Source organism: Parus major, chromosome 4A (assembly GCF_001522545.3).
Source record: "Parus major isolate Abel chromosome 4A, Parus_major1.1, whole genome shotgun sequence".
Lineage (NCBI taxonomy): Eukaryota > Metazoa > Chordata > Aves > Passeriformes > Paridae > Parus > Parus major.
The window spans coordinates 16,713,893-16,727,670 of NC_031772.1; the positions used below are offsets into that span (position 1 = coordinate 16,713,893).

Here is a 13,778-nt window from a genome sequence, read left to right on the forward strand (position 1 = left end):
CCTCTCCAGGCTGCTTTACCCCGTGCATTCCCTGATCGTCCTCCTTTCTTCCCTCACTCTCTGCTCTACTTTCTGACATCTCCACTTCTTCCTCCCCTATTTGTGCTCATGCCATCATCTCTCCTCATTTTTCCACCTCTTACTTTCCTTCCACCTTGATTTTCTCTTGACCCTGTTGAGACAGGAGCTCCCGAGTGTCCCTGTCCCCATCCATCCCCCTGTGCTGTCCTCCCCATGCATCTCCCACTTGCCGAGCAAACCCACCTCTTCACACGACAGCTCAGAGTGTATCAAGGTTAATACATCCACATCCATGAAAGAATGAGGCAGAGGTTGGTGCTGTGGCCTTCCAGACCAGAGGTGGCACGTGCTGTGACCCCAAAAGGTCACTGGGGTGACTGAGTTTTGCTCCCCTTTGACAGCGAGATGTGCACGAAGCCTCTCATCCCTCCATGAGTCCCACCTGGCCCTGGAACACCAAAAGGAGCTGGAGAAAGCTCTCCTTGGCCCCTCTAGGTGCAGGGGAATGTTGAGCCTTCAATCAGAGTCTATCAAAGGGAAGTTGATGTCCAGGCTACTTCAAAAGATCTAAAGAATCGAACACCTCCATCCTCTCTGGGATATGTCACCTGCTTTATCCCAAGCTGGGTTGGTTGATCAGGGTTTAGGAAGCCCAGAGGCAGGGCCTGAGCTGGGCCTGGTGCCCCAGACCAGCTGCCTCCTGAATCTTGTTCCACTTCGGGCCCCCACACCTGGTCCTGCGGTGCTCTGGACAAGCAGGAGGCTACAGCCTGGCACAGCTGTGGGTGCGTCAAAAACCACAACAAAACCTGCCATGGTTCCAATTTTACCTGCCCAAGCAGCTTTATATGGGCAGATCACCTGGAGTTTGGGATCTGCATCTAACTGGGGTGTCTCTGGAGGATGCTGAGCTGCACACTGTGGATATACCTCCCCTTTAACCAGAAAAAATAGGAATTATCTGGCTTTTTGAGGACGAATGTCCTCTTAATCTTGTTTTTCTCCTTTCTGTCCTACCTGTCCCTTCCTTTTGAATCAACAGGGCTAAATTCTGCCCTGATGTAAATCTCTGCTGATACAAATTGGTGTGATCTTGCAAAAATCATTGGAGTGGCTGTGGATTTATGCCAGCTGCCAGCGTGAGCAGGGTTTGGTGCATGGAGTGTGGTAGCCATATCTCACTGTGTCACGCTCTGCATTTCCAAGCGGCCCTGCAGGTGATAAGCAAATCCTGGCGAGAGGGTCCCTCTCCGAGCAGAGCAGACTGGATGTCCTTTCTGCAGCCAACCCAGCCAGGCAGGCTGTGATTTTGGGATAGACACTGTGCAAAGGTTTTAGCCCGAGGGGCTCCACAAATGGGCTGGAAAATTTTCATTTGATACATTTTATTTTTTTTTTTTTTATTTTTTTGCATCTCGCACTTTAGGGAGAGCAGGGGAAGCGCGTTTGTGGCCGCGGTTTCCCAGGGGTGCGCTACAGTCCGGAGAGAGGATTCCGTGTGCGGCACAGGGGGATGATTCATCCCTGTGCACCACTCCTGGTCCCAGCACCGACCACCCTGGGCTCTGCACCTCCCACCTTGGGCTCTCCTGCCAAGGTCGCAGCTCCCCTTTCTGTTTGCCCCCACCACCACAATTCCCAGTTCCCCCAGTGCGGCAGGATTAGGGTGGGACAGGCGTTGTGTTTCCAGCTGCCCTCCCAGGACTGCGAGGCTGTAAAAGCAATCCACGCCATGGCAAAGTCCTGGTGGTAATTTTTTAAGTGGTTCCTGTCCTGTTGTCCTTCTCCCCCTTTGAGCTTTCTCCTCCACCCCAAATGCATTACAGATAAAAGGGTTAAGAGCTCGCCTGGGCCCCCTGCTCGGAGAGAGGGCAGTTGCAGTGTTGTATCTAGACCCAGTGAGGATATATATAAATTCCCTTCGTCTCTTCGGATCTATTTATAGCACGGCAGGCAGTGGCAAAGGCTCTCCTCAAGGCTTCATCTCCTACAAACAGACTTCACAGACAGCAGAGAAGATAAATTTAGCACACGAGATTTCTTAAAGAGCCAGCAGCTCTGCGGGGCTGCCAGCCTGCCCTGCCACAGCCCCTGCCCCGATACCCCCACTGGGGCAGCCTTCCTCCACCTTCTTCTATCCTCCCACCTTCTCCCCCCCTCCTCCCCATTTCCAATTTTATGTCCAGCTTCACCCATATTCTCCCCCTTTCTGGTCTCTTTTTTCTACCATTGATGTTTTTTGCTTTTTCTTTTTTTTTTTTTTTTCCCTTCTCTTTCACTGGTTCGCCATCTCATCCTCCCTGATTCTTGTTTTTCTCTTTTTCCCTCTCTTTTCCCTCTCCCAGGCCACAGGGCTCAGAAGATAAAGCTTTCTAGTTAACAGTTCACTGGTTATGCCTACATAGTAAAAAATGTGTAGCTTGATTAATGCCTTCCAGATGGTTAATTGAAAAAATAGGGGGAGAATGCAGCAATCTCTCCCCCCTCTCCAGCACTCTGCACACATCCATCGCACGGGAAGAAGACTGCATTAAAGGCTGAGGGGAGCAATAGATTTGAGAAATAGGGGCAGCCTCTTAACTCCAGGGTGGTGTTGCCACGCTGGGCTGTTAACTCTGTCCCTGCCTCTCATGCCCTCATCTCTCCCACCCCAAAACCCCCATTCCAGACATGTACAATATTACTTGTGTATAATATTCCTCCCTGTGCGACGTGTAGCACACACAGACCCTCCTGGCATCCTCAGCTGAACCTCAGCACGAGCAGCGCGCTGCTCGGTGTCCTCCCCGTGCTCCATCACCCCCAAAGCAGCAGCCACCCTCATCCCCTCGCCGTATTTATGTTTTTGGGGGATGCACACCCCCACGCCGTGTGCCTTCCATGACCACGCAATCATTTGCGCACGAGTGCCTCCGTGAGCGGGAGGGCTCTGCCAGAGGGCTCTGGCTTTTTGGGTTTGGCAGTGCCAAAGCGGGGGAGATGGAGGGGATGGGGATGGGGATGTAGTTACGGGGGTTTGGGGTAAGTCCAAGGGAAGGGGGATGATAATGTGGTCGGCAGTAGGTCACTGCTGGGTGATGGAATGGGTCTATCCTCAGCCTCACGGACAGGTGTCTGCCGTGTCCCACGCTGGCAGCCTCTCCTCTCCCCCCAAGCCGGAGCTGCTCTCCGGCTCTGCTCCCGGGCTCTTTGTCTCTCTCCGGGAGAGCCGGAGCAGGAGCACAGATCCCTCCCCACCCCGCTCCCAGAGATGCTGCCTTGCTGACGTGAGTCACGGAGGGTTTGTGCCGTGCCATTGGGGGTGAGCCGCATCAGCCCCCCGCCCTGCACACCTCCCACCCCGATCTCCCTGGTTTCCAGGGAAACAGCGGCCCCAAATGCTGCCTGACTTTCACTTCTGCCTTTCATTTCTCCTTTTTTCTTTTTCTTTTTTTTTTTTTTTTTTTTTTTTTTTTTGTAAGAAAAAAAAGCAGACACAACAGATTTTAATTTTTTTTTTAATTTTTTTTTTTAATTTTTTTTTTCAGGATCACCACCACGGCCGCCTGCATGATGGACCTGCGGAGGTACCCGCTGGACCAGCAGAACTGCACGCTGGAGATCGAGAGCTGTGCGTATGCCTCGGGCACATCCCCGGCCACGCGGTGCCACCTGATGCCACCCGCATCCTGGGGATGCCTCCCAGGGATGCTACAGCACCAGGCTCCCTCACCCATGGGGGAAATTCCCAGGAAAACGCAGCTCTAGCAGCAGGCTGGGCATTAAAATCAGCCCCAGGAGGGCGGTGGAAGCCTCCCTTAGCCTTAAGGGAGCCCTGGGAAGCCGTCCTGGCTCCGCTCCGTGCGGGAGGTGGCACCAGAGCCCTCATCCCTGCCTGGCTGTTCCCTGGACTCCCATGGAAATCCTGTTCAGCTGTGCTGGCAGAGGAGGTCCGGCTCTCTCTCACAGAAATGCGCTGCAGTGTCCCTCCAGGGCTGGTCCAGAGCAGCAGAGCTCCCGATGCAGCCTCGGGCGATTATCTGGGAATTGCTCCTTCCACAGGGGAGCTCCCACAGCTGCCCTCCCTCGCCCGTGCTGGGTCCTGGGAGCCAGCTGGGATGGAAATGAGGTCCTGCTGCAGGCACGAATGCCACAATGTCATTTCTGCCACTCCCCAGCAGTCTGGGAACAGTTTACAGTAGAACCAAGGAAACAGAAGGCAGAGAATTACCCACAGTTGCGATTTTGTTCTTAATGGGTCATGTCAAGCCAATTTGTTCATCAAAGCTACATTTCCTCACGATATTCCTGAGACCCAGGCCGAGATGAAGAGATCCAATTGTTTCCTTCCTCAGAGCTTTTGTCTTTTACACACTTGCACATTTGCAATCTGCGGGGCTCCATTTTCTTTGCCTCCACGCGACTCTGGAACATCAGTCCTTTTAGGGCTGGATTATAAAACCAGTGTACTTTAAAAAACAAAACCGACCCAAACCTCAGAGAAAAAGCCCTTTTCTGATACAGGGGTGCTGGGTTTGGGAAGCAGCAAAAGGCAGATGGGGTCCCCTGCCTCACAGGAGCTCGGGGTTCCTACCTGTAGGAGATAAGCACTGCCTGTTGATCCCATCCCTCCACCCCAAAAATAACCCTCACCACGTACACCCCTGCCTGTGTGCCAGGATGCAACAAAAACCTGATGAGGCATGCTGCAAACAGGCTGCTAATCTGACATTTTAAGACGTCACATCAATACTTTTCGATATTTCAGATGGAAATGACTTGTCTTTGTGAAAGTTCGTTTACTTTTTAGAAGTAAAATGGAAATTTGGTTTTCTCTTTAAAGCTAGAAATCAAAGCGAAGCATTTATTTTTAGAAAGAGCAACCTTTCCCTTTAGAAACACTCCTTAAAAATGGCTTCATGAAAAACATGCTCGATTTCATATTGCATAATGCCATAATAAAAAAACCCCAAAATACAAAAATTGGTACCCAACACCAGCAGGTCATAGAAAAAATGGAATAAATGGAATAGAGCTAGTTAACTGTGAGATCTCCTAAAATTAGTTACCGCAATTTGACATTTTCATTGCTGATCAGGAAGTAAATTTGAAGTCACTGCTGTTAAATTTGTGGATGATGAAGATAGCAGCGTGCGGGGCTCCGCTCGCTGCGCATTTGAATCCTTCCCAATGGGAATCCATCCGGAAGGGCTTTGAGCAGAGCCCACGGCAGAGCTGTGTGCCTGTGTGCAGGACTGAGGGCCGTGCCCAGGGGCCTGGAGCCACACGGGGAGGTGAGGAAGGGAAGGCAGCCCCGGCACCACGGCCGGAGGCTCTGTGGCTCTGGCAGAAAGGGCTGGAGAGAGCCCTGTTATATAAACCAGGGGAGCCGTGAGTCAGAGCTCAGAACTGATTGGCCTCTGAACGTGTCACTGAGATGGGGAAACGAGCTCTGCCTCTGTTTGGGCTCCAACATTGAGGGAGGAAGCTGAGAAATCGGAAGAGGTTGGGGAAAGATGCTAAAAAGCGGTTCAAGGGCTGGAGCAGATGTTGTGCAGTGAGGAACCTCAATAGCTCAGTCTGGTCTGTTGAGTGCAGGAGAGGTGAATTGTTTACAGGCTGGGTTCCCCTCTGCAGAGGGGGAACACTGGGGGGAAAGGGCTGGGGAACCTCCTGGAGAAATTGGGAACAACCACGGGAGCCAGATGAATTCAGATGTGAAATCGTACACAATGTTTCTGAGCTGGGTGTGGGAGCTGCTGGAATCAGGCACCGGGAGGAGTGGGGGGGACTTGGATGTTTCCTGCTGGCTCCAGCCCCGGGGCTGAGTGATGCAAACAGCAGGTCCTGTGCACAGAGCTGGTGTGTGAGGAGGATAACCCGAGGGTCCTGAAACCCTGTGGGCTCCAAGGTGTGAGGCTTTGCCACTCTGGGAGCAGGAACATGCCAGCTGGGGGAGGAGGTGGAGCCCTGGCTTAGCTGATTTCCATCAGAAGCAGATGTGGCATGGCATTTGGAAGATGGGGTTTACATTTTAGCACCCGTAATAAGGGCAGTAATGACTGAGAGAGCAGGATGTGGGCTTGGAGACTGCACAGTCATCAAATAATTCTGTTTGGGAAGACACCTCAGGGTGTCTCTAGTCCAGCCTGCAGCTCAAAGCAGGGTCAGCTGTGAGATCAGACCAGACTGCTGAGCCCTTTGTCCACTCAGCAGCTTGAGGATGACACTGCCCTCAAAGGCTCAGCTCTGATCTGGTGTAACCCTTAGCCCCCAGAGAAGAATTTCTCCTTGCTGGTACATCCAACAGCTCCTCATTGCCCTGATGCCACCGCTGCCCCGGTGCTGGTGGCACTCTCCTGGGTGTCTGGGAGCCTGGCACGGCCAGGCAGCTGCCAGTGCTGCCAGGGTGGCTGCCTAAGCCAGGCTGCTGTGCTGCAGTGCAGGCGCTGACCACGAGCTGTCTGTGGGCACAGCGAGGCTCACACTCCAAAGGCAGCCTGGCCCCGGGCTGTGCCAAACCTGGCCGTATCCTACAGCTCCCATGAAGCTTCACTGGGAATCTGAGGCCACCCTTGTGCAGCAACAGCCAAAGGGCTTCAAAACACACAGGCACTGCTGGTTTTCAAGTTGTGATGAATGCTCACCACAAGGCCAGGGCAGGGCTGTGAACATCACACTGCTGGGTGAGGGGTTTCATGCTGTCACCCCCTGGGCCTCATCCCCCACGTGTCCAGAGTGCTTGGGAGTGACATTTCCAGCCCACACAGCCCTGTCTGGCACGTACAGCTTGGGGTTAAAACAAGAAGCTGCACCCTTGGCTGAGTTAACAAACCCATTACCCTGAAATGTAAAGGATGAATATTTGAGTCTGATTCCTTTTCCTCTCTGCTCTCATTATTGCTCTTCTCAGCCAGCACTTGGCAAAAGCAGCCCCCAGCCTCAGAGACTCTGTTCGCTTCTTGGATCTGAATTTTGACTGAGAATTTGACTGAATAGAAAAGGGAGGTGCTCTGATCTTCAAACTTCTTTTCAGATCTTCTCTCTGGGATTTTTTAATACTGAGCTGCCCTGTTTACCCAGTCCCACCAGTCTGTACTGTGTGGTCTCCCCCTCCTGGTAAAAGGAGGCAGTTTTTAAAAAGCAAAACTGTGTTTGGTGCATTTTACAGAGGCTTCTTGTGCACAGGTCCCTGTCATGTCAGCCATGGACATTACACAGTGCAAGGCAAGGCTGGATGGGCCATGCCTCACCTCTTTCTCCCAAATTCTAGCCAGAATTCAGAGTTCTGGCCATTTTTTCCTCTTCTCCTGGGGACTGTTTGCCAAGCTCAGCTGAAGAAGGAAAATACACCAGCAGGGAGAGGCTAGGCTCGCTGTGGGCTTTCCTTTGGATCGTTTTCCAGATCACCCTAGTGCAAATGGAGGTGTCAGCAGGTCCAGCCTGTCAGCTCAGCTCTCCCTGTGTGCTCCTTGCTCCCTGCAGATGGCTACACGGTGGACGACATTGTCTTCTTCTGGCAAGGGAACGACTCTGCTGTCACGGGGATGGAGGTGCTGGAGCTGCCCCAGTTCACCATCATCGAGCAGAGGCTGGTCAGCAGGGAAGTGGTCTTCACCACTGGTGAGTCTCTGCTGAAGGGGTGCATGGAGCTGGCAAACCTGCTGCTGATCAGTGCTGGGGCACTAACTCGGGGTCTAGGTTTCAACCTGGGCTTCCTCTATAAAAAAAGGGTTTTCTGCACCCACCAGCTTTGCTTTTTCCTTTTCTTTTCTTTGCTTTTTTTTTTTTTTTTTTTTTGGTGTCTGTTTCTCTTTAAAGACTTTCAGGACCATTTTCTTTGCTGTTTCTGTTTCTTAATCAAAATAATGACTGAGCTCAGAAGCTCTTCAGAAGGTTCTCAGCCTTCATCTGATTTTTATGTGGTTTACATCTGGGTCTGAAAGCTAATGTAGGTGCAATAGGAAGGAGGAAATATATCCATTGAGAAGCAAGTGGGCTATGAAATGATGCAAACCCATCTGTACATGGCAATAAAAAGGCTTGGGGAGAATACCTGGGACGATTCAGATGCTGCCAGCTGGAAAGTTGGAGGGGGTTGGATTTTGGTTGCTGGTCTGAGGTGGAGTTCCCTGCCAAAACACAGCACACACCTGTCAAAAAAACACCTGAAATATTGTTTCAATATTTCAAATAATGTGAGTAGGTTAAATGTTGTGTTCAAGCCATACAAGTGGCACATAGTGGTGAGAGAATAACACCTCCTTTTCCCAGTCTACAACCTTGATGATTTAAAACTGCTGTTTTCTTGTTACTTTAGCTGCCAGCCAGGATTAGTCCCATGTTTCAGGCTCCTGTGTTGCCTGAGGGACAGAGGTGGGGAGGAAGAATGACTTGGACTTTGTCTCATAGCAATGAAAGAGGCACTGCTTTGTCCCTGTCAAAATTAGCCTGCTCCAGTGGAAGGACTGTAAAAAGTACTAATTGTTCTCACTATCCTCATTAGGCTTGCTAAAAGATTTGGAGGAAGTTGCAACAACTTGAAAATAATAAAAAAGAGACCTTCAGATTAACTAATATTATTCTATTTGCATATGAATTTGCCCAGTCTGACCATAACCCATTTTTAGAACAGCATGGGAAAAATATGATTCAGGTCTTCATTGCTGTTTGGAGGCAGAGCTGGCACATGAAACATTGGAAAATCATCTTGTGGCACCCAAATATAGGGTTAAAGTCTCCTGTGTAAGCCTCCATCATATTGGCTGGCACCATGACAGCAATTCCAGCACTGAACAGCCATTCTCCCATGATGGCTGATATAATAATGTGACTTATGTAGAGTTTCTTTTCTTAATACTCTGGGACAGCTGAGCAGATTCAGAAGAGACCCCTTGCAAAATTTGACCAGTCTGCAAAGCCAGCTGCAGGAAACAGGAGATTTCTCATCATTCCTGCCTCTTGAGAACTTTTTCCAAATAAAATTTCAGTTCCTAACCTTTCAGCACAAACACAGGCCTGCCCTCCTCTCAAACCACAGCCTCCTGTAATGTCTCATTGGCAGGTTCGTATCTGCGCTTATCCCTGAGTTTCCGGATTAAGAGGAACATTGGTTACTTCATCCTGCAGACCTACATGCCATCCATCCTCATCACCATCCTCTCCTGGGTCTCCTTCTGGATCAATTATGATGCTTCTGCTGCACGAGTGGCACTGGGTATGGACCTTTTCATATTATATTTTGGAGGTGTTTTCTTGTGGGAGATCAGCTGTAACAAAGAAAATCCTTTTTCTTTATGAGGCAGTAATTAAGCAAGTCTGTCAAAGTGGTCATCCCAAGGGAACATCATTTCTTTTCTGAGAAAAACTTTACATTTTCAATCAAAAGAGTGACATTTTTGAGGTTTTTTTTTTATTAGTACTTCCCAAACTGGAATCTGTTTTATTTGAATCAGTAAAAATGCTACCAAAAATTTTCTGGGTGTGAGTTTAAACTCTCTAAACAAAAATGTAGATGGTCACTGATTCTCAGGCATGTGGGACCCTGTCATGAGTTCCTCTGCTCTGGTTTGCACTGGTTTTCTTGAGAAGAGAGACCTGGGCACCTCTTTGTCAACAGGTGGGCCAGTTGGGTGATTAATGCTGAGGCTGGACAGCCAAAAGTTGTATGGGAATGGTTAAAAAATGAAAAAAAAAAAATATAGGAAGGGTTATTACATGTTTTTCCTGATAGTTCAGGCCCCACAGAGGCACTCACTGCAGATGAAGACCTTCATGGCCAAGATAAATGTGGGACAGCACTTAAAGTCCAAGTTTTTCTTTGGCACATGCTCCCCTAAATAGGAATGTTTTCCTCTAAGAGGGGAAAAAAATGAGGTCTTTTAAGCAACAGAAGGGAAGTGGGGGTGGATGGCAGATGAGGGTTTTGAAGGAGGAACAGGAGAAAGGGGGGATGGCTGGCGTATGAGAACAGGGCTGTGTGACATGAGGGAAAGTTCAGAGGCAATCGGAGAGGCAGGGAGGGAGCAGGGCTGGATCTGTGAGTGGGACAAGGCTCAGAGAGGCAGTGCAGCTCAGGTAGAGGCTGAGTCTTACAGCAAAGCTTGGAGGCTTCAAGTAGCTCCAGGAGAAAGAGTTTGAGAAGACTCAGAGGAGGGGTGGGCTGTCCAAAGGTGTAAAAGAGGTGATTTGGCTTTGCCTGCTTGGAGGGGCTGGAGCGGGGAGACAGGGAGGGAAGAAGGAGAATTTGGTAAATTGAAAGGGTAAGTTGCAGGAGTGCAATCAGAGAGAGGAGAAAAAGAGACCATGGCAGACACTGTGAAAGCAGAAGCAGAAGGGTGGAGGTGAGATGCACAGCTGTTGAATTTCTGCTGACATCTGGACTCAAAGGAGAAGACAGAAGAAAAACATCAGAAGATCAGAACTGCAATAGCTCTCCCTAAACTACTCCTGACAGCTCTTCACCTAACTTATCCATAAAAAGCTCCAAAAAAAGAAACTCCACAGCCTCCTCTGGCCACTTTTTCTCCAGATTTACCTGCTCACACAGTCAAAGAGCTCCTCTTTACCTCTGCCCTAAGTGTCCATTTCAGTTTGTCCGCTTCTTAATGGAGACATGGAGAACATTCTATTCTCCCTTTCTTTGCCTAAGATTTCTGTATATTTAGACTACTGCCTAAATATAGACCATATTGTGTGTATATAAATATATCTCCCTTCTGTTTACCCAACTGAAAGCTAATAGTTCTTTCAGTTTTTTTACCAGGAATGACACCAAAGACCCAGCGAGGGTGAGGGAGGGGAAACAGGGCAAGCAGAGGTCGAGGGTGCACAGAGAGCCATCACTGTAGAGGTGGGGCTGGAACCACAGGAGCAAATTAAGGTCATGGAGATTATTAGAGCTGCCAACAGAAAGATGAGGCGGAAAAAGGAGAAAAGAAGATCAGCAAGGTAGTGAGAACAGCTAGAGAAGCAGGAGAAGAAGACTAGATTGAGGAGGAAGAGTTATCACCCCCAAAAGGAGCATGAAGACTCATTGCCATCTTTTTGGAGCTGGCAGAAGACTGTCAGAGAGGCAGGTCTGAGGCCACTCTGACAGTCCAGAGAAGGGAAGAGTCTGAGAAGAAGCTGAAGAAGAGGACTAAAGCTGTGAGAGTAATCATAGTGAATCAGGCTTTTGGAACTGAGTAGATGGGCACAAAAGTGTTCACAAAATGCTTATTTAAGATGCAAGAAATGTGAGGAGGCCTAAAAAGGAGAGTGTGACAACCATGGGAGGAATGTGTACAAGTGATAATTGATGTAATGAATGGTAAAGCTGGTGAGAGGAAGGTGGGAACTGATGGGGTCAAGGACAGAAGCCTACGAGGCAGGCAAAAAAAAGAGAGTGCCATGAAGAGGAAATCTCCTCACTCTTTCTCCAATTCATGGCATTAGAAAGACACAGCAGCTTATAAACTCATGCCAAGGATGCTGAGGCATTCAGTAGCACACTGTGAAGCCTGATGAGCTCATGAAAGAGAAAAAAGGGAGGAGAAGAGGGTAAAAAAGACAGAACAAAACTGAATGTTTCCTACCAGAGTGAGAGGAAAGGGAAGATCAGGGGGACTTAAAGAAACAGGGTCCAAAGGATGCTGATGCCCATCATGCTGGTGATACTCAGCTTTGACACTTTCTCCAACTGTTTGCTGCTGGTTTGTTTTCTGCAGAGATTTGTAGTGGGCATGTGGGCTTAGAATAATGAGAGTTTCCTTCCCAGTTGCACTGCTCCCATCCCTCCTGAGGCTGTCCAGCAGGAAGGAGGGATGTGGGAGCTGAGCACGGCATTTCAGGAAAGCATCCCACATCGGTAACAGAGCACCTGCCCTCTCCTCACAGGGGTCACCACGGTGCTCACCATGACAACCATCAACACCCACCTGCGGGAGACTCTCCCCAAGATCCCCTACGTCAAGGCTATTGATGTTTATCTCATGGGCTGCTTCGTCTTCGTGTTCCTGGCGCTCCTGGAATACGCTTTTGTCAACTACATATTCTTCGGGCGGGGGCCCCGGCAGCAGAAGAAGCAGAGCGAGCGCATCAGCAAGGCCAACAACGAGCGCCACCGTTACGAGGAGAAGAGGGTGAGAGAGCAGGTTTGTCCTCTCTTTTCATTGTGGCAGGAGAATTCAGGCTCTCCCCTGGCTGAGCTGCGGAGCAGCCTTTGTGCTCATCGTGAGAGATGAACCCCAGTTTTCCCTTGTCTGGTGATTACTGGGGATCTTTCCTCCTCGATCTTCCTCATCCAGTCTCATCAGAACCCTCTTCTTGCATGGGGCAGGTGTAGCCAAAAGTCCCTCTGTGGCTTTTGGTCCTCCTGTGTTGGCAGAATCACACTTCCCCCACTAAACATTTGCTGCAAGCACAGGTGGTTCTCCTTGCACCCCAGCAGCAGAGGACAGCCCTCAAATGCAGCATGTTCAGAGCTCACAAATGACCCCATCAGGGGTATTGTCACCAAACTCTGGGGAAGAAAAGAAACTCCAGCACCATCTTTTAAGTATTAATGAGTCAGGCATTACTTTATTTTGGCCAGGGTGTGCAGTGGAAATCATTCCAACCACACGTGATTCTTCAGAGTTTTCACATACTTATATATTTTTTTTAAAAAAAAAATCTCATTCATTGGTTCTGCATTACACAGTTCTTAATATTTGATCTCCTATTGGTTATTGATTCCTTCACCATCAATGCTATTTTTGGTCCTCATTCTTTGGCCCTCTTATCAATCTTTTCCCAGACTGGAAACCTGCCAAGGGTTTAATATCTGTTAATGCCTCTTTATCTCCTCTGTATCTTCTGGCTACCTCCAACCTGTAGATATTAAGCTCTCAGAGTCTAGGAATCTTCTTTTTGTTGATGGATGTGTCACCCAGTGAGATTCAAACCCTCAGTGAACAGAATCTTTTGAAGAGAAACCTCAAATTCCATCCCCTTCGGCAAAGGCGAACCAACCCATGACTAAAGTAACTTTAAAAATTAATAAGTTCTACCATTTCCAACAGTATTGTTACCCAGAAATCCATTCAGAATGGCCCCTAAAGGTGCACAGGACACCCCAGTACCTCCATGTCTGTGTTCCCCGTTCCAGGTTGACCCTTACGGTAACATCCTCCTCAGCACGCTGGAGATGAACAACGAGCTGCTGGCCACGGACATTATGAGCAACGTGGGCGACTCTCGAAACTCTGTCATGTCCTTCGAAGGCTCAGGAATCCAGTTCCGCAAGCCGCTGGCCTCTCGGGATGGCTTTGGCCACCACCCCACCCTGGACCGCCACGTCCCGCTGACCCACCACGCCGCCGCCGCCCGCAACCGCGCCAACTGCCGCCTGCGCCGGCGGTCGTCCAAGCTGAAGCTCAAAATCCCAGACCTGACAGACGTCAGCACCATTGACAAGTGGTCACGGATCATTTTTCCAATCACTTTTGGATTCTTCAACCTTGTTTACTGGTTGTACTATGTAAATTGATGCCTGCGGCCACCGAGAGAGATAATAGGGACACTCAGACAATGACAACACAGGAGTGTTGTGGTCTTTTGGGTTTGGGTTTTACTCTTTACTTATCATTGTCATTTATGGTTCATTAGATTTATTCTAAGCTTACTCTTCTCTTTTCAGCACATGTAGAACCACGGAGTGTGGGGTGGGGTAAGGGAGAGAAAGGTACGGGAGGGGGTTTGGTTTCAGGGAGGGATGTGTTTGTCTTGATTTTGGTTTCCTGCTGAAGGACTTAAAT

The 13,778-nt window shown here is 49.5% G+C and overlaps 1 protein-coding gene across 2 annotated transcripts in view; it reads left to right on the forward strand.

The window, feature by feature from the left end:
* Positions 1–13,581, forward strand: part of LOC107203820 (gamma-aminobutyric acid type A receptor subunit theta) — a 71,764-nt gene extending 58,183 nt beyond the window's left edge. Inside the window, exons 5-9 of one of the 2 annotated variants that reach the window (XM_015626258.3) lie at positions 3,549–3,631; positions 7,486–7,623; positions 9,065–9,217; positions 11,878–12,134; positions 13,130–13,581. In XM_015626258.3, the coding sequence (XP_015481744.1) occupies positions 3,549–3,631; positions 7,486–7,623; positions 9,065–9,217; positions 11,878–12,134; positions 13,130–13,510 (1,012 nt within the window). In that variant the 3' untranslated portion in view covers positions 13,511–13,581. The remainder of the gene's footprint in view (positions 1–3,548; positions 3,632–7,485; positions 7,624–9,064; positions 9,218–11,877; positions 12,135–13,129) is intronic. The other variant, XM_015626259.1, reaches the window with a different exon arrangement.
* The last annotated feature ends 197 nt before the right edge of the window (positions 13,582–13,778 follow it).